The sequence below is a fragment of the Lissotriton helveticus genome, chromosome 2_1 (assembly GCF_964261635.1).
Source record: "Lissotriton helveticus chromosome 2_1, aLisHel1.1, whole genome shotgun sequence".
NCBI lineage: Eukaryota > Metazoa > Chordata > Amphibia > Caudata > Salamandridae > Lissotriton > Lissotriton helveticus.
This window is the reverse complement of record NC_136059.1, coordinates 1,956,016,535-1,956,044,282: the sequence shown is the minus strand read 5'-3', so window position 1 is coordinate 1,956,044,282 and position 27,748 is coordinate 1,956,016,535. Positions and strand designations below refer to the sequence as shown.

Sequence of the window (27,748 nt, the reverse complement as noted above, 5' to 3'; positions counted from 1 at the left end):
AACAGTAGGGAACGTGTTGGATTGTAGAGGGGTAAAAATGTGCTATTCCCACTCCCGTCAGTGCAATAATAGTGAAAGTGTTTTATTGAGGAGGGATGAAATGTACTATTCTCACTCCAATCTGTGCAACAGTAGGGAAAGTGTTGGATTGCGGAGAGGTTAAATTTACCATTCCCTCTCAAGTCCGTGCCATATTAGGGCAAGTGTTGGATTGCTGGGGGTGGGGGTGGGGTAAAATATACTATTCCCACTCCAGTCAGTGCAACATTAGGGAAAGTGTTGGATTGTGGAGGGGTAAAATTTACTATTCCTACTCCACTCAGTGCAGCAGTAGGAATGTGTTGGATTGCGAAGGGGTAAAATTTACTGTTCTCATTTCAGAAACAGACTAATTAACTTGAACAAAATAATATACTTTCAAACTCATAATAAATAAAAAATATATAAATATGTAAATATAAAAAATCTAAATATTTTTAAATACAATTAAATATTTATTAAACTTTTTAATACATATCTCAAATCACCACAAATATTATCATAATTAAAATACAAAAGTAAGGGGCTCATTGCGATGCCGGGTGGACCGGAGTCCGCCTGCCATTGTTGTGGTGTTTGGGACCACCCGCCAGTCATGCGGTGGTCCCACCACTGCAATTACGAGCGCATCCAGGGTAGTTAACATTGCGGACGGTGCTGCTGGATGCAACACTCTACGCAATGTCAAAATGTCATGCTGTGCATTTCCCTACACTACATAGCAGGAACCACGCAGTACCTGCCACACAGTGCAGAGAAATGCAGTACAGCAACACCTCCCCCAACACAGAGGGGGGCCCGCAACGGGCCCCCTACCCTGCCACCCCCAGCTTTTTGATGGCGGTTCCACCACCATGGAAAGGCTGGCTGACGCCAGCATTGTAATATTGCCGGCGGTGCCTGCTAGGCACCGCCACAATTTCCACAGTGCTATATGCTCCGCCAGGCAATCATGATGATTGCCTGTGGCGTAAGCCTGGCGGGCTGTCTTTGCACCCGCCATGCTTGTAGAACGATTCTAATGTGGCGGGGGAAATAGGCAATCCACAATCCTAATGACTCCCTACATTCTCAGAATAATATTAATTAATGAATAGTGTTATTTACATTTAAAAAGCACACAGCAATTAACACATGCAATAATAAACATAATTATAACACATTAAATAACTATGTTTACATTTATTATTACTTAAATAAGTTTCTACCCTATATTTCTACAATTTCACAACACATTTCTGAAATAAATTCTTCAAATGATATTATTTACATGTTACATAATTAAATCTTTAATACAATATTAATAATTAACTATTTATAAAATAATTACATTTAATTACCTCCCACCCTTTATCCATACAAAAGAAACAACCCACACCTACTATATGAATTTAAAAAATAATATTTTCATCATTTTCATAATTAATTGTCAATTATACAATTATCATTAAAAATGTACTATGAAAAATTAACTTCCCGCCATTTAGTCCTAGAAATGACCCAACTCACACATAATATATAACATAATGAATATCTTAGTTACATATTTTATATAATTATTTATCATTTCAATAATTATTATAAATTAACATTAATTAATTATTCAAATGAATTTCCTACACATCCTTTGAAATACAAAAACACACACCCGTAAAAAAGTATTGTATTACACAATTTACATAATTGTCAATTACATTATTATTATTTATTAACAATTATTCATTCATTATAATTAATCTACCTCCCACCACAACCCCACCTGAAATGTAATTTTTTTAATGAATTAAACAATTACCATAATGAATTATCAATTAAATAATATTAATTAAATAGTATATTAATTAATTATAATTAATTTATTTCTCACCCTTTACCCCTTCAAAACACATATCACGCACCTGAAACTTAATTTAAATAATAATTACACAAATGACATAATTATCAATGAAATAAAAAAATTATGAACTAATTATAATTACTTACTGTCCACCCTGTACCCATATAAACCCCACAACCCGCTACAGTACTAAAAATAAAATATATATGTGTATGTGTGTGTGTATATATATATATATATATATATATATATATATATATATATATATAATTAAATTTCAAAACTACTATCAATTAAAAAACAATATTATAAAACATTACCATGAAATAAACAAACCTTTTATAACATATACAATAAAATGCATACTAAAATACATAAAAATAATTAAAACTCGATATTCTTTTTTTTGTTGTTGTTTTTTGGGCAATCTTTTTTATTAACTTTTGCTCAAATGACCATTCATATTAATAGTTACAGTAATTTGTACACAGTTGATATCTCAACATTACCACATTTGGCTCCCAGGGGGATAGAAGGACACTGGTAATATTCATTTCAGAAGACCCAACCCATGGCAGTTTATACATACAATCGTCAAGTTAACCTCTTTCAGTAAAACAGGGCCACACTTCCTCCTAGCCTCGCCTCTCTGGTTGTTGAGCCTCTGCTCACAGCCCCCTTCCTATGCTTACACCATGGTGACCATTTTTTCTCCCACCTTTTGACGCACTCATTTTTTATACCGTTTCTTCAGCCCATTGGCCCCAATCAAGCTTGCATTCCCAGTCACCCAAGAAGGAGGCGAAGGCGCCCCCAACTACTTGCAATGTTTCTTTTGGCAACCCCAGCTGCTAGAGCCAGCCAAATTCCCATATATCTGGGCCGGTCTGAGTCGCCTTTGATCATTAGGAGGAGCCTTTTCACGTCCATAGGGACCTTTACACTTGAAACTCTTGACATTACATCGTTACCCCCTGCGAGTATCTAGCCTTCTCCGGGCACTCCCACAGAATGTGAAAAACGTGCCCTCTTGCTGACACCCCCTAACGCAGAGTGTTGTGTGTGTTTTTCCCCAAGTGTATAGGTGCGTTCGTGGGTAGTATGTGCAGTGGAGTATCTTGAGTTGCACCAACCTAAAAAGTGTCCGTACTGCAATCTCTCTTGGACTGTGTACTGCCTCCTGCCAATCCATGTTCCCCAGATCATCTATTCATGCTGCTCTCAGGGCCATTAAGGGGTCTGGTTTATTATTCACAAGCTTTTGTGGATGCTGTTTTTTCCAGGATAGGGTCAAGGAGTAATCTGTCTTCCAGAGGAAAACTCTATATTCTTAACAACAATATTTTTGAAAACTATATTAATGATTTCTATATTTTTGTAAACACCATTAATGATTTCGATATTGTTAATATAGATCTTACCTCACAAGCGATATTCTTGCACACAATTCAGACTTGATATTTCTGTCAGACGATATTTTAATTTCAATATTTTATCTGAACACCGTCTTTGCCACTGCTTGGGTTCGATGAGATGGTTCTGTTGCAGTTTTATCTTCACTGTCCACAGAACAAACTGAGTGCTTGTCCTCCCCTTGTTGATTTTCTGCTAAGGTGGAATAAGAATACAGCTAAGAAAATTTCCGCGTATAAAGTTTATAAGTAAAATTTAGAACTTAAGATATTTTGAAGGTTTTACATTTGAGCGAGTTTGAAAGTTAAAATATAAATGGTACGAATGTTGAAAGTTAGGAAATACTGAGGTTAGGGAGTTTTTGCAGTGCATAACATAACAAAGCCAGCAGAAGCGATATCCCAAAATTTTACACACTGTTTTACAGAGCCAAAAGCAATATAGGACGCTTGCACAAAGGAAGAAAGACACAGGTATGTTGACGGACTTGTGAGCATAGCTGAGTCTTTTTTTCTTATATAATGCACTATTGGAAAGTAGAATGTTAAATTGTTCTCTGCAGGATGACTCACACTTCAGAAATTGAAAAGTCCCTCTTTTCATATTTTATGACACCCCGGTAAGTGCCTCAACAAACAGTAGTCCCATTGTCTGTGTGTAAATAGTGCTAGCAGAGGGTATTCTCTGTGTGTTTAACCTGTGTTGATTGTTCAGGACAGAGAGTTTCTGGTTTAAGGAGTGTAAATCCTATAGATGTCCTATGGATGTAGGACATTCTCCTGAAACCAGAGTATTTCCCAATTGAACTCTATTCTATTTTACTTCTAACTGTTTTACCCATGGTGCCTAGAAACAATTCAGTTATGTACCGTGCGCTTTACAAAGAACTAAATATAAACGTAAAACAGACGCTAAATAGTCTATATCAGTTTTGGTGTGGCCTTTGAGCCAGCTGGTACATATACAAATTACACGCAGCACTTGATAATCTTACATTTCTTACCATTGGGCCTTCAGATATCATGGAAATGTCTTTTTTAATGCTCTGTGTGCTAGACGACCGTTTTGAAACCCATTTTCACCTTCTTTATCTGAGCATAACTTCTCTTTTTGCAATTGAAGAAAGGAAAATTCCACCGATAAGAATTTGTACCTTGGTTGCACTTGTTTCATAGTTCTTTCATGTGCAGTGTCTCTGACAGTGAAACATTGACAAAAGAATATATTTATCTGTTTAAGCTTGACAAAGGTAATGTATTATAGATACCACGGACTTCATAGTTTAGCTGCTCACAGTGTTTCTTTTTTTTCTAAATTTGGTTCAATCTAGGATTCATTTGATCAGCGACAAAGATGTCAAAGAGCATCAATTGCAGATGAGTATCAAAGAGCTGTCAACAGATGAGACTGCAGTGTAAGTTCGGTCTTTGTAAACCATTTTTATATAATGTGTTGCTGTCTTCAATGTATTCAAATGAGACCGTGTATTTACAAAAGTAAGGCCCATATGTATGAAAGGGTTTTACCCATTCTCTGTCAGTGGAAAAGATGTGTTCTTACACATGGCCCTAAATATATAAGTAACTGCTGACCTTTGATTTATTATATAGTTTTAAGCTTATGTGAATATTATATTTGCAGTGCAGCTCATCTAGAAGTCAAAACGTTTTCAAAGCTTGCACACTACTCTTTAAAAAGATTGTCACAATGTATATCCCAGTGTCAAGGTTTGGAAACAGATACATCGACTCTTACAAGACGTTGTACTCCTTTTTTTTATTATTTTGTTTTTTGGTTTCAATTATTTTTTTAAGAAGACACAAGTAATAGAAAAACATCCAATACATGAAGAAAATATCATTAATGTATAATAATAAGATAAACCTATAATACATATTGCTATGACCACAGCAAGTGAAATATACTAAATATAAATTAGGAATTTATTTATTTCAAGCAGCTATGTAAGACATATCTTTATTGAGCTATTGCATAAAAACATGCACATGGGCTTAATACCATTATTCACATATATGTATGTATATTTTTATGAGCAGTTTGCATATTTGTTCTGCATGTCCTTTTTATAATGACTCTCGGTGTTGTGTTTACCACTATCTTGCTCCTGATAATTTTATTCAGATTAAGTCGAATTGATTTAGTGTTTTTTTTACTCTATTTTCCTGCACTTTTGGAGCATTTCAACCCCCATCTATTTTGAGAAAACTAGTAGTGCAACAACATGTTTTTTCTGCTGAATTCCTAATAGTTGTGTCTCCTGAGTAAGGCAAAAAAAAGAAAGCGTTTAGACTGTCCGTGCATGTTTTTTCCAGATTTTCACAGAATTGCATCCGAGGGACAGTCTAGTATTTCTTTGCAGAGATGCAGATGCAATTTAACAGCACAACTCATTTCTTCTTGTTCTGGATAGATTTTACTATTGTTGAATTCAACAGTCTATGCACATATTGCATGCGCTTTGTACAGCTGCCAAGGTTTTCACATATATTACTAGATTCCATGCATGGTGCCAGTTGATTTCAAGTGCCCCTTGATGTAAATCAGACAATTTCGATCGTGTTAATAGTGACCACTTACTTCACCTCAGGCTGGCATTACTTCATACAAGCATATTAATAACAAACATTGGCAAAGGCAGTAGATCGTAATGTAATGTGGTAATTAATGCACAGGTACAAAAAAATGACATAGGAGGGCAGTACTTTCCGCGTCCACTGAACGGGACGCTGAACTCCTCCTTCCCAATACATTGGGTTTGCACAAGCATAACTTACCCACGATTTTGGTGCTGACATGGCACAAATTTTGAATATTGAATAAATCTCATTGATGGAATAAACTCTACACGTGACTGTTAGAAATAGGATCCCTGGCTGGCCATGGCTTTCGCCAAAGTCAGTCAGAGACCACCACTCCTAAGTCAGGGCAAGGGAGTTACACGCCAAGATAACCCCTGCTCACCCTCTAGGTAACGTGGCGTGAGCAGCAAGGCTAAACTTGGAGGCGATGTGAGTTAAGTATTTGCGCACGCACCCCAGCAACAACACCCAGGACCCACCACAAAAGAAACTCCACACAAGGTTATATAAAAATAGCCTTTGTATTACACCAAAACACATTAGATAAAACACACACTTTACAATGTGCCAAAGGCACGGGCAGAATTTACAGGGGATATGTACAAGACAGGGCCACCTGGACCACTGTCAGGAATCAGCACTTTTAGAACTTAGCACTTTTAGAACATAGCACATAGAATGTAAAATCACTGTAGTACACAACCAGTAATCACTGGTAACCAGGACCTCACTAGCACCACCTGCACTAGGAGAAAAACAACCACCTAAGTATCACAATACCTGTAGGGGTGTAAGCACATGACACATGATGCCTGACATACAATCAGCGGTGTAAGGAAGGGAAACACATGATGCCTACAACATTCAGAGGTGTAAGAACAAGGCACATGACGCATAAAAACACATTCAGAGGTGCAGAAAAAGAACAATTGCGCCAAACTCACATAAGGCACCACCTGTGACTGTTCCTAGGCCAACTGGCCTTGCAGGGGCTAGGACGCCCTGTGTCCCAAATGTCAGGGGGCCTAAACGTGGCAGTTGCCCACAAAGTGCTGGGCAACTGGTGCAGGAAAGTTAGGACGACGTTGGAGCCTCGTGGGCTCACGAACCACCACTGTGGCACTGCTGAGCCTCTCTGGGCTCTAGGACAAGAAATGGTGCCCTGAGCCTCTCTCAGGCTCTCAAAACACGAATGGGCACTCGAGCCTCTCTGGGCTCGCAAAGCAACTGGCACCCTCAGAGCCTCTCTGGGCTCTCAGAACGAATCTGGGCTGTGAGCCTCTCAGGGGCTCGAAAACGGGAATGCCCTGAGCCTCTCGGGCTCGACGAACAGATAGGGGACTGGAGCCTCTCAGGCTCAAAGAACAAAAGACCTGGCCCCCTCGAGTCTCTCTGGACTCGTAAGACACTTGTGGCACGGTGGAGTCCCTCACGGGGGACTCAGAACAAGGGCGACTGCCCCCAAGAGCCTCCACCGGCTCTTCACTCTGACGGGGAGGGGCGGGCACCGGCAATGTGCCCCGACTCCCTCCTCCCCGATTCTGCACTCCCGGACCCCACTCACCGGCTGTCTCGTTGGCGGGATGGCTCCTTGGCGGCTCTGCTGGGGCTGCGGGCGGGGCTCCCCTTCACTCGGGAGCCTCGGCGAGACGCGGCAGGCTGCTTCCTGCTTCTCCGGTCCTCGGTCCTCCCAGCAGCCAATCAGAGCGCGAGTCGCCCGGCGAGCCTCCGGCAGCTGTAACCAATAACAGCGCGGCTCTCCGGGTGACGTCAGCGGCTGCACTCTCTCGGTCCCGGGGCTGTGGCGGCGAAACCACGGGGCAATGCCGGGTGGGCTCCGGCTTCTAATTAAAATAGCAATAACCCGAGGTGGGCACTCGGAAATCAAATAGCGAGCACCGCAGAACTCCGCAAACGCCGGGTGGGCACCGGCTCGGTAACAAAGCGCTAGCAGCGATAATCAACGAAGGAAAGGCGCTCCCAAGCGCCACAGGACAAAATACAGCGCTCACAGCGCTATGGGCCAAATAAAGCGCTCTCAAGCGCTAGGCAAGGGATTTCAGCGCTCCCCAGCGCCAAAGGACAGCACAAGTCCAGGAAAAGGTCCCTCAGCAAAGCAGGGGGGCCAAGCTGGGCCCAGAGCCAGCTCACTGGGTCTCCAGGCAGGGAGACAGTCCAAGTGGCGGTCCTCTGGCCCAGCAGCAGCAGCCTCCCCCTCAGGATCCTGGCAGAGAACAACTTCTGTGGGGACACAGCCCCATTTTTATACAGTAAATCCTTTGTCTGTAGGTGCAGGGTGGGGGCAGAACCAGTCGCAGCTGGTCTGTGAGCACTGTTGATGGGCTCAACCACCCTCTCTATTCACTGGCAGGGCTAGGGTCGTGAGACGCACCACAGGGGGGCAGAGCCAGCATTGTCAGGGGAAAACCCAGCCTCATTCAGGACACAGGTACACTCCTCCCCAGCCATCAGCATGCTAATCTCCCACTCACCACCGGGCAGACCCATCCAGACTTCCTGGAGGCTGGCATGCCAGCCAGCTCCAGCCAATCACGCTCCAGCACCCTCACTGCACACACACAGCCATGTCTAGAAGTGGCACTTCCCCACTAGACACATACAAGCCGCACATACCGTTTTGCAGCATTCACTCTCACGAGTTCAAACATACCAAACTCGAGCCTGCACTCCCCACGCATCAGGAACTACCAGGGACACATACATTCCCCATGCATTCCTATGGGAGGGCAGGCCTACCTGACTCCACGCACTCAGAGTGCGCACGCACTTTCCACTGGGACACAGTGAAAGTACGCAGAACCCAAAAAATCACCATCACCATCACCATCACCAATTTACCATTTACAGCAAAAAGTCTAGGGGTGAACCTGCCATGAGGGCCAAGTCCAACAGTGACCTGGTCATTTTTCCTCCTTTTGATTAACATTGGTTTACTCCTCTCTTTGGAACCTTGGCTGTGCATTCAGGGGACGTCACCCCTGGGGTGACCCTTTCTTTTAAATTGAATTTAACCCACATATTTTCCTCAACATGAGGCTAGAGGTTCATCTCGTCATGCATGGTACTGGAGATACACGTGATCCCGTAACTTTCCACATGAGTAAGGTATATGTCATCATGAAATCTCATGCGTATTTATCCTATTCTTTTAAACAAACAATCTCCACAAAAATTCCAATCAAGAGCGCTGACTGCCTGCCATTCCCCAAATCTTCCTCTTGCAGCACACTCACATATACAAGTCCTGCACAGCACCAAGTGAGAAGGGAGAGCACCAACAGACTACCTTCTGGTTTGAGTCACGCCCTTTTGCCTAAAATTAAGGGGTCTATTATGATCTTGGGCCGATCGCCACCTCCCACTTGGCGGTGGTGATCCGCCCGACATCATCCTCCGCCTGCCTCCCATTTCCCCCCTGCCATATTATGATGGCCGGGGTACCGCGGCGGACAGGAAGCCCGTCTGCTGCTTTTCCACCCGGTCGACTCATCGACCTGGCAGAAAGGGTTGAATATGGTGGCGGTGTCTGCTAGACACCGCCATCCATATTATAATGTCAGTGGGAAGCAGCCTTTCCGTCGCGGCAACAATTCCTCAGTTGGGGGCCCGTTGCGGGCCCCCAGGATGTTAGGGGGTGGGGGGCACATAGGGGTTCCTATGGTACCCCCCAGTGTACCCCCTGCATTTGCATGGACGACGTGGCAGGCACCGCGCTGTGCCTGCCACGTTGTGCAGGCAAATGCACAAGTGGCTTTTTTGGATTCCGGCGGGTGCTACTGACAGCACCGCCCGCCACAATGCAAAAAATGCAGAATGCTCCCGCCAGTGTGGTGGTGCATCCTAATTGCACATGCGGGACCGCTGCACACATAGTGGACAGTCCAGTTTCCCGGGGCGATGGCAGGCGGTAGTAATAGACCCCTAAGTGTAGTGTTCCTTCAACACAGTATTATCCCCAAGCCAGCTGTTGTGCTACTATAGCTATGGTTGGAGATTGTCAAGGAGCATGGGCATTTAATCAATGCCAATTGCCTCTTTCAATCCTGAGCTTGCAGCAAAGCTGTGCTTAAAATGCACAGTCTGTGAGTCTAAAGGTGTGATACAGTTCTATCTCCCTCAAAATATGAGGAGTTCTCCGGCATCTTTTGAACATGATGTAGCCATTCCCCATGGAAAGTGAGAGAAACCTCTAGTCTCTAAACATAGCTTTGGTCTTTGCAGGGAATTCCCCCTATCTGCCTCCCAGGTGCAGAGAGGTTTAGGGACAGATTATTACTTTGGCGGTGCTACAGCGGCTTTGCACTGGCACAGCACCGGCAAAGCAGTGCATGCTCCACCTGCCAAATTATGAGTTCAACTCGTGTCTGGCAGGTTTTTCTTTTGCTGTTCCCACGGCAGTGCCCTGAAAACAGGTACTGCAATAGGAACACAAAAGTGGTTCTAGCATGGCATGGACTGAAGAGTTCATGCCATGCTGGAACTTGGGGGGGGCATGCAAACAGGGGGGCACATGTTGTGCCCTCCTGAATGCATCCACATGGTGGTTTGGGCATGGGGGCTCTGCAGGCCACCCTTTGTTTCACCACCACCAGCATTTTCATGGCAGGCTCATAGCCATGAAACAGCTGGCAGTGAGTAAACTTGTAATATGCTTGGCAGACCGCTGTGGGTCTGCCTTAGATATTGTATACCTCTGTCTGCTGCTGAATGGTGGGTCCCTGGCATAACTGATGCAGTGCTGGCAGTCCTAATGGCCACCTCGTAATTCAGCAACTGAAAAACTGCCACCGCTGAGCCACTCGCCAGTCAGACTCGTAATCAAGCCCTTAGTGTGCTTTGCAGTTGTGGCGGTGTGGCTTGATGGTAGGGTCAGACATGCCCCCAAGCCATTCACTCAAACCAGGACTTCTTGGGCTCAGTGAGCTTTCTGCCAATCTGGGGCAGGGGTGGGGGCAGATTGTGGGTAAATCTCCCATACTGTCCCCTCCTAGGAGACTGAATTACAGTTCATCTCTCCAAAGCCCCCTTGAGGTCAGCGCCCTCTCCACAGGTCAGCACCCAGTGTGGCTGCATAGGTCCACTGCCCTAAAGCCGGACCTTACCCCAGCCAGCCTGTTCAGTAATAACAAGGGGTGGACTAGAGTATCCCTGAGCAGCAATCCTTTAAGTAGGCATCAAATGTCGGCTCTGGTGGCAGAATTATGGGCTCCAGTGCAGCGACATCATTCTTTTCATGGTCATTTAGCAGCTTCCCTAATTACCTGTTTTGTGACAAACACAGGTTGGAAAGGGAATCTGCTGCCAGTTTTTCCACCCCTGAATAGGCAATACAGTATTGTGGAAAAGCCCCTGGTGGGAGCACCAGTGATTTCCCTGTGTGCCAGTGGGAGGATGTGTCCTCCACATAATATGTGCTGGAGAGTTTGTGCAGAGGACATGAAGGCCACATCTTTCTCACTGAAAGGGCTAAATAATAGCACATACCCAATTATCTCTAGTGATGTAATTGTTAAAGTCAATGCCTAGATTAAATGTAATGTCACCTTTTGCCACATAATTTTCGTCAGTCAATTTAGGAGATTTTTTTTTTATTAAAGGAACACTACTAGTTGGATACAAGTGTACTGCCCATGTGTGGAGATGGGTACTGGGGCGGGTGACCCCATCACTTCAGGCACGGATGTAGAAGGCTTTTAGCTGTGCACTATTGTAAATATGGTGCCAGGGCATTTGATATGAGACCTGCTTCATTGTGGTACACATAAAGTGAGCCATCCCCCCAAGTGCCTTGTTCCCCATTGTGGAGTGGGTGGCAGCCGATCACTTAACTGCTTTTTTAAATGTCATTATAATTATATTATTACTGTTAGGAGGACCCCACTCGGCTTTGAACAAGGCAAGAAGGGGCAAGGGGCATTTCTCTCCTCGGCTTTTGGTAATGAAAGAGGGATATGGTTTAGTTTGTGCTCCTTCGTCCTTAGGCAAAACGAGGTGAAAGAGAGTAATTCTCTCCACCTGTGAAGAACATGCAGTATTTCTTCATACACTGTTTGGAACGGTGGTGGGGAATAAGGTATTTCTCATCGCCCCTTGTTAGCTGATAGGGGAGAAGGAAAGCAAAGGAGGTAACGTTTTAAATGTTTACTTGGCCTATTAAACAGGCTGAGGAAGAAACATTCACAAGTAGGTGGGCTTAACCACCCACTTATGAATATTGCTGCACTGGGGGGATCGGCCCAAACTACTTTTTTCTTTTAAAATATTTGTATTATTTTCCCCTCAAACTTTGCGAAGAGTGGTAGGAAAACAATTGTGAGTTCCCAAGTGGATGTACGGAGTACCGTGCATTGACACTTCTCTATTGTCCTTACATGCTCTGAACGTTTTTCAATATATATATTCTTTGACACGGACTCTGAACGTTGACCAACAACGCTGTCCTGTCATTCATATTTGGTTTCCTCAAACTGAGCAGATTGGTCAAAGGGGAAAAAGTTAATAAGGATCCACAAATTGAATTTCCTATACTCCTCCATAGTGTTTGAATATCCATGTGTGTCTTCATATATGTTTATGTCATGCCAATGAAAATGCACGTGGTCCATGTTAGACCTAGCATCCTAGCTGTGTTGTTTCCCCTTAACTTTTTGCCTTCAACTCTTCTATTTTTATGACTTTATTTTTGGTTGCTTTAGATTCTGTGCACTTTAGCAGTGCTTACCAGTGCTAAAATGCTTGTGCTCTCTCCTCAAAACATGGTAGAATTGGCTTACACCTAATTCGCAAATTTAATTTACCTGTAAGTCCCTAGTAAAGTGGCACTACCAGTTCCCAGGGCCCGTAAATTAAATGCTACTAGTAGGACTGCAGCACTGATTTTACAACCCACTTAAGTAGCACTTAAAACATATCTCAGGTCTGCCATTGCAGCCTGTGTGTGCAGTTTTAAAGTGTCATTTTGACCTGGCAAAACACACCTTTTTCTGGACCCATACCTTCATTTTTAATGCATTGACGTCCTGCTTAGGGCAGGATCTTGACAGCCCAGAGGGCAGGGTGCAGTGTTTTTAAAAGTAGGACATGTACTTTGAGAGCTTTTCACTACCACGACATGTCAAATTTAACATTCGTTTTCACTCTGCAGGACCTACATCTCCCTTAGGATATCATTGGAGTTACCTTATTACATTTAATCAGTGCTAATTTTCCAAATGGGAGCAGGTGATCAGCTCCTGTTTGGTGTCTTTGTAAATGTAACAAAAAATCTTCTCTTATGGTGAAGGTGTATTTAAAATAATATTTTTGAAAATGTCACTTTTAGATAGTTGGCACTCTGCTGCCATAGCCATTTAGTGCCAGCAGGGTCACATGATTAGGTGTTTTTGCGAACAGTTGGGTTTTGTCTATTCCTCCTAGACAGCCACAAAAATAGGAGTTTGGTGTGCCTGGATGGGCAATCACTGGCAGGGTGGGAGGACAGAGCTGGGCACAGCCCTATTTACAGTTGAATAGGCTGTGTCCTGTCTCCTCATAAAGGGCTGCAAACCCCCTGTAGTTAGTCTGGAGCCAGGACAGGGAAGGCAGGATGCCAGTGGACTTAAAAGTGAAACCTCTAGAAGCATCTACCTCCTCAAAGGGAGGCCTAGGTATAAATGTCAGACCCCAGACACCAACTCTGTCAGGAAGACGAGCTGATGTGCATCTGAAAGGGCTGACACTGATGGACTGCTTCCCTGAAGAATTGCTGCCTGCTGTGCTTACATGCTGCATTCTTGACTGGGTGAGAAGGACCTGTCTGTATCTGTTGAACACAATGACCCCAGAGTGACTTCAAGGGCTAGTTGGCTGGCCTCACGACTAGATCATCAGGGACAGCAGACTCCAACCACCTTGCAGCCATCTGTGAGTCCTACCCTGCCAAGTGGTCCACCCCAGTCCTAGACTCCTGGAAGTGGGTCTGAAGGTGCTCTGCCAGCCCATCTGTGGATCCAGCTGAACTGACTTGTCTCCTCTGCTGCATGGTGCAAACCCAAGCAGAACCAAATATTTGCATCTGCTGCAAAGATTCTCTCAGTGCAAGGACTCTGCATTGACATGGCAGCCTGCATCAGAACCGCTGATGGGCGAAGGTTCACCGACGCAGGCACTCGCATTGCACAGCTCTTGTCTCACATATTGCATGCTATAATGACTTTACACATAAAACAATACTGCTAATAGGCACATGGTCTCTTCAATTATTTTTTTTCTCACTGCTTAATGTAAACCTTTTAAATATTTGTTTAAATTACTTTTTTATTTTGAATGCAACTGAAAAGAGCAATGCATAACCCACGTATGCAAATTAACAGAGATAAAAGAGGCTGTGCCTCTTATGAGTCCTGGACTTCCGCTACACTCAGTGATGGTAATAAATGGAATATTAGAATCTGCTCGTCTGCATATGTACTGTATGTTTATATATATGTAAATCGTTTGGTTTTAAAAAGTTGTTTTTCTAAAATATGTAATTTTCTTTTAAACGTTGCTATGCGACATCACATGTAACCTTTAAAAATGTGTAACATTTGTGAATGTTTCATCTTTCTAAATGCTAGAAATGAGTTGCATGGTCATTAAATATATGTTACTAAAGAAACTTAATGGTGCTGTCTCGTTTAAAGTATAGCAGTTCTGGAGAGAACCACGGCATCTGGGGCTTCCGTAGAGAAGTGTTTTAATTGTCTTATTAAAAGTATGACATCTCTTCCCATATGGAGACACTCACCCATACAGAGGGGTTACACTCTGGGTATTCGTTCCCCCATAATTGTCGTGTCTGGCAAAGGTTTGGGCACCGTGACCATTTCTGCTCCTTTGTGCCGGTTTACCAGGTGGGCCAGCCCAAGCCTACAATACTGCTATAACAGCTGGTGTAAAATCTCATTATGCAGTTACTGAAATTGAATCGGACTCACTTTTTCTTGATGGGCTCATCTCACTGGGACAGATGACTGTCATGGGCTTGACAAGCGGTACCTAATCTGCTCTAGCAAGCTTATTAGTATGTAGATTTATTTACTTTCTCTAAGCTTCTTCCCAGACGAATTACAGGTCCCCCCCTATTTTGAGAATACAGCTGACAAGCTGTGTATAACGAAGGTGATTTAATACAACCATTTTCTCAGAAGAAGCTGCCAAGCTCAATCCCCACTCAGCAGGGGAAACCAAATCAACAGCAACATCAATCCACAACCCATACGTGGATCCCTGAACTGGCAACCTGGATAAATACAGTGACAATGCTTTTAGGTATGTATTACTTTGACAGTTAGAGAGAGAAATAAATAATCAAATCATGTGTATACCTTTTAGACACATTTTGACTGGATCACTAAATTTTACCGCCAGTTCAAACATTTTAATCTTAGGAAATTTAACACTTTGAATCATAATTACAATTTAAAAAATAAACCAAAGATATTAGTTGAAGTCCTTGTGTCCAAATCAAGACAGTCATCTTTTAACATTTGTGCAGATCGTCTATCTCCTACAAATACCAAACCTTGACTTATTGAACCTCACTCAAGTGGTTAACAGACAAACACAAAGGCCCCTGTGTACTCTGGACCTGATCTCTTGTAAGCCTCCCCTCAAAGTATACATAAGTATTATGTCTTTGCTTATATCGTTATGCACCCTCATGTCCTGCGATGTTATGCAATCTTTCTTTTTCTCTGTGTATGTAAAGCGCTCTGATACCCACGGTTCTAGCTAGCGCTATATAAAACTTTATAAATAAATAAATAAATAATGAAGCCATTTTGTACTGAAAACTTCATCTTGATTACCTTGGACTAACCAGAAAGTGATATGATTTTTTTCCCCAATGGCATCCCAGTGTTGATGAAATAAACTTACCATACCATTTCTATGTGGACAAGGAAGGCAGCATATGACCATTGTCATACAGCATACTGGTTACTAACGTTTGACTAACACAAGCAGAAGGGTAGCAGGGCTTGATAAACTACTATCAGCTCATCAAAAAACGGTTACACAAGAATAACCAGACACGAAATGGTTCAGTTTGACAATCACTGAGTCGAAAAAAATCAAACACACTGTTGAGTACCAATGACGAGCACGCTGTGACCAAGAGGGTAAACGAGCCTTTCAGATGCGTGTTAAACACCACAAAATGATTAGAAGACAAGAAAGTGTGCTTCACCGCCTTCTGAATCAAAGCCTCCTCCACCGCGCCCAAAAAATGCCCAAAATAGGTAATGAAGTCTGACACTCTCAACGCACCAAATAAAATGTAACTTTTTCCTAAGGGCACTGCAATTTCCTCACCAAATATTGCCCAAATAAAATGTAAATTATCCACTGGGAAATGGAACTTAATCCTGCTTCGAACCTACCTGACATACCACGACACAGCCAGCGTTTAATCTCCTTGTGTTTAGACTCCCATCCAAACCAGTCCCACTTTTAGTTGATCTCAGGAGAACGATTTAAACTACTTGTGGCTGCTCATATGGAATGTGTTAATGCTTTCTTTTAATCGGATTGGTGGAAAGTGGTGATGAAGTGTTGAGGACAGCATCTGAGCCCCTGTTATTGAAAGTTCTCCGGTATCCTAATGGAACTACCAACCTACCAAAAAAATGCATTAACGATCCAAGCTGCTAGAGAAGACTGCTATTGAGCAGCTGGTATTCTCTTTAAATTGAAAATGTACTTGGTCTTTTTTTTTTTTTTTAAACTTGTTTTTATTGTTGCATCATCAAGCATAAAAAACAGGATGAATCATCTGCTGGCGTGGCGTCAACATTCAGCCGCGGTCAGCTATTCGCGCAACTTTTCTACATATAAATCTAGGCAATTTGGCATTTCATCCACTGAACATTACAGGCCACTCAAACTAGTAAGTAAGCTGGGATACAGGCAATAAACTCCGCATGGGAGAACAGAGAGGAGCAGTAGATATGTGAGTCCCCGCTATGGGGGTCGTTGGATCAGGGCCTGTATAGTTTGCATAGTGGTGGCGCCATGTAACTGGGGGGACAAAACTGTGGGGGGGAGCATGTAGGCGATAGCAAGAGCATAGCTGGAGGAGATGGGTGTCGGGCGATGGGCAGCAAGGGGGTTTCACAGTATTCTCTCACAGTGAGGTAGAGCGGTCAGTGGATGGAGCTGTCCCGTGCGTGGGGCAGCAGGGCGGTCGGCATGGGGGGGGGCATTGTCAATGAGGGGGCACGTGGTGCCGGGATCCGGCACAGGCAGAAAGGGAATCAGCTAGGGATCATGGGCGCGTTCGGGCGGGCGGAAGGGGGGAGGGGAGGGGGGGTAGGCGTGGGTGGGACATCAGCGCGCAAGGACTGCCGGAAGCTGTGGAGGAGCATGGCCCATTCCATCGAGATGGGACGTTTACGCGCGCCCTTGGCTTCTTCCTCTCGGAGGGCATCTTCCTCGGCCGCCGCCCACTTACAGACTGCCCCTGTCCATGCCGCTATGGGGGGACCTTCCGGGGATCGCCAATGCATAGCTATGCACCGTTTCGCCAATAGCAGCGCTAAGGACACAAAGCGTCTGTGTGCTGGGGCCCGTTTAGTAATGTGAAAGATGCCCAGTGCGCTAGTCTCCCAGGAGGCTAGGGTTGTGAGGCCTGTGAGTTCTGTCAGCGTGTCATGTACCGTCCGCCATAGGGAGTGGAGGTTGGGGCAGCTCCAAAACATGTGGCGAAAGTCCGCAGTGGGGGAATGACATCTGGGGCACAGGAATGTTGTTGAGGGATAGAACTGTTGCAGTCGCGCCGGCGTGAGATAAGCCCTGTGTAGTATGTAGTATTGGATGTTTTTGAAACGGGCGTTCCTAGAGACTCGTTTCGGGGCCTCGAGCGCCTTGGTCCACTCCGAATCATGTAATGCACGTCTCATGTCGTCCTCCCATTTGGCCCGTAGGGCCGTCAGCGGGGCGTGCGAGAGGTCTCGGATCGATTTATAGAGCCAGGTGACTAAGTGGCGCCCCCCACCCATGCGCAGGATAGTGTGTATGACTGGATGCGTGTCTGGTTCGCCGGTCTGGAAATTATGGTAAGGACGAAAACCTTCCAGTAGCTGTCGGTGTGTGAGGAATTGACCTGGGGGGAGTGCGAACTCAGCGACCAGCCGGTCGAACGACTTCAGCTGACCCTCCTCAAAGAGCGACTCCATGTCCGTGATGCCGCAGCGAGTCCATTCGGCAAGCATAGGAGCCGAGAAATAGAGTTCCCGGCTGGGGCAACCAACCAGCGGTAGTGACGGGGAGTACGGAATCCTCCCGGGGGAGATCCGGTGGATCCGCATTATGCATTGACGCGCTATCGTGACCTGAAGGTGATATGTACGTCGTGGTTTGGTGCCCGGAAGGAGAAGACGGATAAGCTCCGGGTTTGTGACTCTGCCGGTCGGGGTGCAAGCCTCCCGGGTATGTCGGTCTGCCGTCCAATATGACAACCATTGGAGCTGCGCCGCCAAGAAATAGGACTCGAAGGAGGGAGCTCCTAGCCCTCCCTGCGTCGTGGGGAGTTGAAGGGTTTTTAGGGCCACCCTGTGTCGGCCTGAGCCCCAAACAAGGGTGCCCAAGAGTGAGTTGAGGTCTCGGAAGAAGGACCTTGGTGGCACCACCGGTAGGTTGGTGAAATGGTGGAGGAGCCGGAGAAGCATCACCATTTTGGCTAGTGCTATCCGCCCTATCGGGGCGAGCGGGAGCTTGGTCCAGAAGGCGACAGTCGGGCGAAGGCTAGCTAGCATTCTACGGTGATTACCGTCAAAGATGTAGGTCGGAGAGTGATACAGACGGACGCCGAGGTATCGGGGGGCTTCTGCGGACCATGCGAGGCTATGAGTCCCCAGTTTAACGTCTTGGGGCGGTAATTCCGGGTGGAAGGGGTAGATCGTGGATTTGTCCCAATTCACTCGGGGTCCCGAGGCATCTGCGAATTCAGTGAGCGCCACTCCTATGGGGGTGAGATCAATTTCGATGTCTCGGACATATATGAGGAGGTCATCTGCGTACATCGAGACACAGTGTGTGACGTCCGCGAGCGGGATGCCCCAGAGTACTCCCTCCTGAGGCAGTCTGATCGCCAGCGGTTCGACGGCAGGGCGAAGAGAAGAGGTGACAGGGGGCATCCTTGTCTGGTGCCTCGACGGACCTCAAATGCAGGTGAAATGTGTTTCCCAATCTTGACACGTGTCGTCAGATCGGTGTATAGAAGGCGTGTGTACGCCGTGAGTGTCGGGCCAATGTTGAGTCGGCGCAGGACCGAGAAAAGGTACGGCCAGGTGAGGGTGTCGAACGCCTTTTCTAGATCTAAGATGAGGCAGGCGGCGCAAGGAAACCTGTCTCGCACCTGGTCCTGGACATGGAAGACCCTGCGGATGTTCTGTGAGGTATTTCTCCCTGGAACGAAGCCACATTGGTCGGGGTGGACCAGTGGACATATGACCTGAGCGTATCTGTCAGCTAGTATCTTCCTGAGGATCTTGCAATCCGCTGATAGGAGCATGATGGGGCGATATGAACCCATGTGGTGCGGGTCTCTGTGAGGTTTTGGGAAGGTGACAATCACTGACTCTCGTAGTGAACAGGGAAGAACTCCTATATCAAGTGCCGCTGCAAACACCTGGGCCAGGCGAGGGATCACTAGGGGGGGAAATGTCAGATAGTATTCTAGTGGGAAGCCGTCCAAGCCTGGTGCTTTATTACGAGACAGGGCTCGCAGTGCCTGTGTGATATCTGAGGGTGCTATTTTAGCGTTGATTGTACGCCTGTCAGCATCCGATATCGTGGGTAACGACAGTGGATCGAGGAAGTGGTCCACAAACGACAGAGAGGATCGTGTCGGGGCTCCGTACACCTGTGCGTAATAGCGCTGAAACGCCAGGAGGATCTCAGCTTGAGACCGTACTAGTACCCCCTCCAGGTTGACGATGTCCGTGATTGGTTTGATCTCGGTGTCTTGCCTCGCCATTAAGGCCAGCAACGCACCTGTTTTGTCCCTGTCTTTGTGGACCCTGGCGGCATAGGCCCTGAAATTATATTTCCTGAGATCGGCACAGGCCTCCTGGTATGTTGACTTCGCCTCAGCTATGAGCGCGGCGTGTCCTTCCGAGTCATCGGCTTGTTTAGTGAGTGCAGCTAGGCGTTGTTCCGTGGATGTGAGTGTCTGTTCCAATGTGAGACGAACCCCTGCGATCTGTTTGATGCATTCCCCCGTGCCACCACCTTGAACGCATCCCATTCCACCAGTGTCGACGTTGCCGTGTTCGCATTGTGTGAAAAGTATTCTTGTATGCTGTTTTGGTGTGAGTCCCTGAACACCTGATCTGTCAAGCAGTCTTTAGGGAGTCGCCAAGTGGGGACGGGTGGGTGCGGGGGGCGCCAGGTCAGGCGTAGTATGTGGGCGTCATGGTCTGAGACGATCCGACCCAGGTAGTCCAAAGAGATCAGTTTAGGGAGGATCGGTGCAGAGCATAAGAATCTGTCCAGCCGGACTCGGAGGTTGTGGGGTATCGAGTGGAAGGAGTATATGCGGGCATGGGGATATAAGTGTCGCCAAGCGTCAGTAAACGCCCAGTGCGCGGTCCACGCTCTGAACAGCTCTGCTTGCCGGGGAATTGGGGAACGCGCAGGAGGGAGGTGTGAGGGGTCCAGAGAAGGGTCCAATGTGCAGTTGTAGTCACCCCCTAAGACCCATGGGACTGTAGTGAACTGGGCCAACATTCCTGTGAGGTGATCCCAAAATTTATCTTGCTCTGTGTTAGGGGCGTAGATGCTTCTCAGAAGGATCCCCTGTCCGTCTAAGAGCCCCTCCAGTAGTGCATATCTGCCGTCTTTGTCTATCACCCGTCTGAGTGCTCGGAAGGGGGTTCCTGGCCTAACCCATATCAAGGCGCCGCGCGCAAACGCTGAGTATGTTGTGGCACAAAAGATCCCCCGCCATTTGGCCTGTAACCGGCTTAATTCAGTAGCATTAATATGAGTCTCCTGTAAGAGAGCAATATTAGTTGACATTCGCTTTATGTAGGAGTAGACAGAGCAGCGTTTGCTAGGCGTGTGGAGACCTTGCACATTGAGTGTGAGGACGCTAACGTCCGGTCGTGGGGCCATCATTACTAAGGATTTGTGCAGTGAACTGGGCCCCCTTGTAGTCCCCGAGGGCAGTGTGGTTGTGTGTCTAGTGTGTGCTCCTGCGCGCCTTGCTTCCATAGGTACGGTGGGGGAACTGTCGGGAGTAAAAACAGGTAGAACCAAGGGTGGGAAACAGTCCCAATACAGGGGATATATCACCGAGGGTGGCATATCCAAACCAAAGTCCCACTAGGGGAGAAATATAGTAAAATTCTGCGGGGGTGGCAGCATGTGTTACCGCTGGGCTCGTGCGCAGATCGGGCCTTTGTAGGAGATGTGTCGATCGCACGCGCGCTCACACAGTCAATCAATCATACAACATTGGCTCACAAATAGCACATAGAGCGATCAAGAAAAGAGGATACAGCAGTAGGTAGTTCGCCTTTCAGGAAGAGGCGCCAGGTTGTCCAATCAGGGTAGCGTCCACCACGTGCGTGACAATGAGAGGGGAAGAGATCGGGCCAAACCCCGACATCGTTCCGTCGCTGTCTCGGTCCTTCTCAGAGGTGAATAGATGCGGTTGGCGTTCAAGGTCCGGTGCAAGGGGGAGAGGTGTAGATCTGTCACCGCCTTCAGAGCGTCTCGTCTCTCCTGCATGATTTGCGTGAGGTCAGGTGAGCCCGAGGGGGAGGAAGTTTGGCTTTTGGATGAGCCCGTCTGGGTACGTTTCGTGCCCCGTCTCCTGGATCGACGTGGATCGCTAGTGTGTTTTCGCTGGGGCCTGGCCCTGGGGATCAGCGGACAGTGGAATTCAGCCCAGTCCTGTGCCTCATCCGCATTGGTGAAGAAAAGGGCCTTTCCTTTGTGTAGCACCTTGAGGCGAGCCGGGAACATTAGGGAGTATTGGATATCGTTCGCGTGGAGGCGTCTTTTAACATCCAGAAAGGTAGATCTTTGTTGTTGGACTTCTCGGGCATAGTCCGGGAACACCATGACCCGCTGCCCTGGCCGCTCGGAGTACCGCATCACGGTCTCGGAAGTGTAGGAACTTGGCCAGCATGGGGCGTGGAGGGAGACCCGGTTTAGGTGTCCGGGCGGGGACCCTGTGTGCTCTTTCAATAGAGAAGAACGCCGAGCGCTCCGACTCGGGGGTGAAAGAGCTGGTCCATGATTCCATAGAAGTCAGGGGATCTGAGTTCTCGATTCCCTCCGGCAGCCCCAGGACGCGAATGTTGCATCTCCTCGAACGCCCTTCCAAATCGACCATACGTTCCTCGAGGGCCGCCACACGGCGCAAGACGTCCCGCACGTCCGTCGCCTGAGTCTTCACCTTGGGTTGCAGCTCGGCCACAATCTGCTCCCCTCCCTTCACCCTGTCCGCCAGTTTACGATGGTCATCGCGAATCAGGCTTATGTCTGTCGTCAGGACTCCCAAGCGTTCCTCCATTGAGAGCCGGTACAGTTCAATGGCTGCCAACACCTGGTCCAGTTTTGCTGACAGTGTGGGGTCGGTGTGTGGGGTGTTGACTTGTGTCCAGGCCCGCGTTTGCGGCATGTTCTCAGGGGCCGTTTCAGGGACGGCGGTCGCCTGCTGGCCTCTCTGTTTCCCCATGGGACCGTCGGGTTGGGCCCTGCACCGTCGTGTAGTTAAGGGGGATAGCTGGCGCCGGATACCAGGTCGCTGGGGCTGATAGCAGTTCTGTAGGGGCTGGTTACACAGCTTACGTTGGTGCGGGGGTGGTTAGGGACTCCCCCAGTGCAGTGACCACGTCCCCGTGGCGTGGCGAGCAGCAGAAGAGTGTCAAGAGCAGAGACAGCTGGTGCTCTGGCGTGGTCAGGTGGCTCCGTGCGCTCGATAATGCATAAACACAGGGGAGATGAAGACCTGGAGGGCCTGGAGCCGGAGTGGGCCGGCGGTCTGCAGCTTCTGGTGGCTTCTGAGGGATGGTCAGGAGTCAAGTGTACATCCGTCAGCACAGATGGACTGGGAGGTGTATCCTCATGCTATTCCTCTTCCGAGGTGGGGGCACCCTTTGTGTCGCAGAGTCCCGTCCCCTCCACCAAGTGAGCAATGCACCGACGGCGGGCCAGGGGTCACGTGGTGAGGCCCCAGTGGGCCCGATGCGGTGGAGGGCGTCCTCTGTGTGGCGGGTGGCCGCCGATGTTTCGAGGGCGCCGCTGTCTTTACTTTGGGGACGTGGTGACTTGCATCGCGCCCGGTGCCGGAGCTCCCTTGGGCGCCATGTTGAGGTCAGGCATTACTGGCCGGTGAGTCGCCTCCGGGTCCTGGATCGTTTCGGGACGTCCGCCCTGGGGATGGAGGGGCAGGCGACTCCAGATTAGCCCTGGAAGGTGCAGGGGGCTGCCGGGACACTGGAGCCAGAGCCTCCGGATAGGGGGAAGGGGCCGGCACTCACCGCCCAGACGAGACGCGGTTGTCCGCGGGATCTGCCGTCGGCAGGGTCAGTCAGGTCGGGAAGGCAGGCGGGGTCGATGCGGGAGCTGGGCTAGACTCCCGTCGGAAGCAAGGCACAGGCAATGTGGGGTCTCCGACTTGCGCCCGCCATTTTGTGCTCGAGCGTGGAGCTCCGGCAGGGAGCCCAATCGCGTCTCCGTCGCTCGGGCCGGCCGCGTCCCTCGGCCCGGACCTCCTCAGCAGTCAGTCGGCCATACCGGTCAGGCTCCCAAACCGGTAATGCAGGTGTACAGTGGCACCGGCTTCAGCGGAGCGGAGCCGCAACCGCCATTTTGCAGTTCGGCGCGCGGCTCCGGCTGGAGATTTCACTGGGGTTGCCGCACGGCAGTGCGGTCCGCACCACACCAGGGGGGTGTCGCTGGATGCAGGGGTACCCTGGGTGCCGAATGTAGAAGTTGAGGCTCCCGGCGATCACTGGAACAGGGCAGGATGCCAGCCCGATCGCGGAGCCTCAGCAAAACACAGCCGCCATCGTGGCTTGCTAAGCCACGCCCCGAAAATGTACTTGGTCTTGGGCTGCATTATAGACAAGTCCTGTAATAATGGCAATGTATTCAGTTCCCGTAATCCTTCAGTTCTTTACTACTTGAATCATGCCTCAAATGGTTGCCAGGTTCAATATTAGTCAAGAAGTTCTGTATACACCGTACTCCTGTCTATAGCTCTTTTTGTGTATATCTGCTCAACCAATAGAGTTTCTCTTATTCACCCAAGCAGGCATACACCATAGAATGTTCTTCCACACCATCTACTCTCCATTATAGATCATAATCGATTCCACAAGGAATTAAACACCTGGTTGTTCGACCATTGATAGTAATTCTTCTCCCTTTTCCTTCTGGTTTACTGTTTTAGAGGAGTTTATGCAAGCGCCATGAGACCTCCGGGTGATATGTGGGCTTAATACATATCCATGACTTGACTTGACTTGACTGACTGACTAGCTGTTGGCTGATTCAGTGTTTTTCAGTTATACCTTTAGAAAACATAAATGCCAGCGAAATCAGTCAATGTTACATTCATCTTTCTTTCAAATGCAAACCCACAATAGAAATCCTTGATTTCCATAATTCTGTGGATTCTAGTATCTTGAGAGAAAATTGATAATTGCTGACCAACTTCTGGCCACTGCAGAATATTGCCAAATCATATGTACAAAACCTGTCATAATATTACCACTTCGCAGACAGGTTGATGATCCATCTTGCTAACACTTCTGTCTTGATCCAGTGTCAAATAACTTAAATTAAGGATCATAAACTGTTTAAGTATGAAATGTATGGGGGTGTGGCCAACCGCCGGGAAGATGGCCACTTTCTGAAGCGGCTCCTGCAGCCAGCCACATTAATCCCCTAACGTCCGTGCCATAATCCGGCTGAAGGTGATATAAAACCTCTCAACAGTGGCCAGTATCCATCGGGGATGGTACTGCGAAATTTGAGAGCCTCCGAGATGACGTAACAGTGAGCTAGGTTGGTTGGCCTAGTCCTAGGACTGATGCAGCGCTCCAGTAAAAGGCGCCAGCGGGGAAACTGAGAACGGCGCTCTTAGGCAGTGGAACAATCAACAAGGTGCATATACACTAATCTGCTTGCCGGAACTACTGGTGCTACGTGCCAGATGCCAGGTGAGGAACTGAGATCTGGAGACTGCTGACTCGAAGAGACGCATACCTCAGGTGAGGGACCCGAGCGGGGCTCAAGGAGACTCAGCCGCCTGCTGCTGGACCTTGAGCAGAGCCGGATAGTATGGATGCGCTGACCCTTCTGTTCAGACTCATCCCACGGGTCTGAATCGCTCCACACTTTGTCAGAGGGGGAGTTGCACGGCTGGGGGCTAGTGCAGTGCTCCCTGCCCCTGGAGAGGCCTAATGGATTGGCACTGCATGCTGGCTGGGTTTTTAAAGCGCTGCAGCGGTGTGCTGTGATTCATGGCAGCATAATTGAAAACTACTGAGGGAGCGATAAGAGGGAATCATCATTTCTGCTCTCCACTTTCTGAAGGCCATTACCTTGCTTTGCCCCCCGAAACATATTGCGATGGACAATCGAAGGAGGTGCAACTAAAGAGACTTGGTTGCCAGCAAGCTCACTAAATTGACCCCCTAATCAAGTAAATGCCTGTGCTCTGAGACCTCCTGTTCAGGAGGTACCGTTGAGGAAGACCCTCGGGCCAGGTAATACGCTGTGGGCTGTTAAGTGCATGGGAACTTTAGCTAAGGGAAGATCCTCACAATAGGGGCATGGTGACTGCGGACTTTATCAGGGAATACAGGATCGGAATGGGAAAACCGACAGGCTGCTCAAGACTCTCCTGTTCTCCCTTGGCAGGCAGCAGTGACTATCCTTTTGACTTCCTCCTCCACTACATAGCAGTGTCAATAAGTGCGAGCAGGTGAGCAGGCAGAGGCAATGTCCTCAAGGATGACAGGCATTAAGGGATCCAAGGCTGCGCATCAAACTAAGTTAGACAAATTCACTTTACCTAAAGAAACCGTTCCTAACTCACCACAGAGGGACCAGCAAGCATCCATGGCGCAACACGCAGTGACTGTGGGGACCCCCATCCTAATGGATATCCTGGCAGCGATACAAGGAATTCGAACCGACCTAGAAGGGAAAATAGATGCTGTTTCTTCAGATGTTGCATTGATGAGCATGGATCTCCGAAATATGAGTACACGAGTCAAAGATACAGATGATTCTGTTGTCGCCTTGCAGGCAGAGACAAAAATACTGAAAACCAGAGTTAAGCAATTGACTGCAACTGTGGGCACACATGAGTCCCACCTAGAAGAGTATGAAGACTGTTCTAAAAGGAATATTGTCAGAATGATAGGAATCCCTGAGCATGCAGAGGGGCTGGCAGTTGACCAGTTTGTTGAGGATCTCATACTTAAACAACTCCAGCCCCAAGGCCTGTCAAACTATTTCTCTGTCGAAAGGGCGCACAGAGCCCCAGGCGCTCCACCAAATCCAAGAGCGCAAGCGTGCCCAAACATAGTGCGCCTCATTAACTATCGAGACAGGAATATCATCCTGCAGATTGCTTGTATTAACCCCCAGTCAAGTACGACAACCACACTATCACCTTCTTCCCGGACTTTATGCTTAAGGTTCAGCGACAGCGGCGCTCCTTCCTGGAAATAGAAAGAGCACTCCGGGAGAGGGAAGTGAAATACTCTATGATATTTCCAGCAAAACTGCACCTGATGGAGGAGGGAAAGACATTCTATTTCATGACACTGGAGGAGGCCTGGGACTGGTTGAAGGGCGGGAGAAACATTGGGAAATCAGGACGCCATGGGCAGAGAGGTAGGTGGCGCTCCAGTGCTGACTCTCAGCGCCAGATACAAGATCAGTAGATCTATAAACCATAGTCACCCTGTTGACCCCTTCTGTTAGCTGTCTGGATTGGAGAGACCCTAAGCCTTGGGGTCTCTGTGTGTGCGAAGTTGAACATGGCTACTGACGCCCCCTGACTTTAAGACCCTTTCATGGAATGTCAATGATCTAGGGGTCAAAATTAATCAATGGGGTAGTGCTGCAATATCTTAGGAGATATTCCCCTGATATGGTTCTCCTCCAGTAGACACAGCTACAAAAAACGGTTATTGCACTTTAGACAGAGAAGGCTACATGATGGGTGCTCATGCAGGATATATGAGAGGCTAGAGGGGGTGGGCATTCTTATATGCAAGACCCTCCCATTTACTGTAGAGAAGACATGGCCCGATCCCCGTGGGAGATCTGTAGTTGTGACAGGACAATGGGAAGGCAATACAAATAATATTGCTTCCCTTTATGTTCCCCCCCAAATTCATGATGATGCCTTCTCAGATTTTGGTACACTACTGCACACTCTACCTGTGGGGTTCTCTGGGGGGCGACTTTAATACTGTCCATGAGGAAGTGGCGGATCGCTGGCCTCTTCGCCAGGAGACATCGCAACGTAGGCCCTTAGTAGATTTTATGGAGGCCCAGGGCTTTATTGATGTACAGGGAGTCCTTAATTCCACAATACAACAGTATACCTTCCATTTGGGAGCCCATAGGAGTCTTTAACACATTGACCACATCCTGATCACAACCCGTCAACTCCCCTGTTTCAAAGAGATTCCGCATCTCGCCAGGTACATTTTGGACCACTCCCTAATCCTTGCAATTTACGGGCAGACAAATGACCGTGATAATCAAGAGGTGGTGATCGATCCTTGGCACCTAAAGATACCTTGTATCCATGATAGTCTTCGTGAAACTACGA

The 27,748-nt window shown here is 47.6% G+C and overlaps 1 protein-coding gene across 2 annotated transcripts in view; it reads left to right on the top strand.

Moving 5' to 3' along the window:
* Positions 1 to 27,748, top strand: part of TTC29 (tetratricopeptide repeat domain 29) — a 1,214,048-nt gene that overhangs the window by 106,660 nt on the left and 1,079,640 nt on the right. For both annotated transcript variants that reach the window (XM_078677661.1, XM_078677660.1), the window contains exon 3: positions 4,620 to 4,703. In XM_078677661.1, the coding sequence (XP_078533787.1) occupies positions 4,620 to 4,703 (84 nt within the window). The remainder of the gene's footprint in view (positions 1 to 4,619; positions 4,704 to 27,748) is intronic.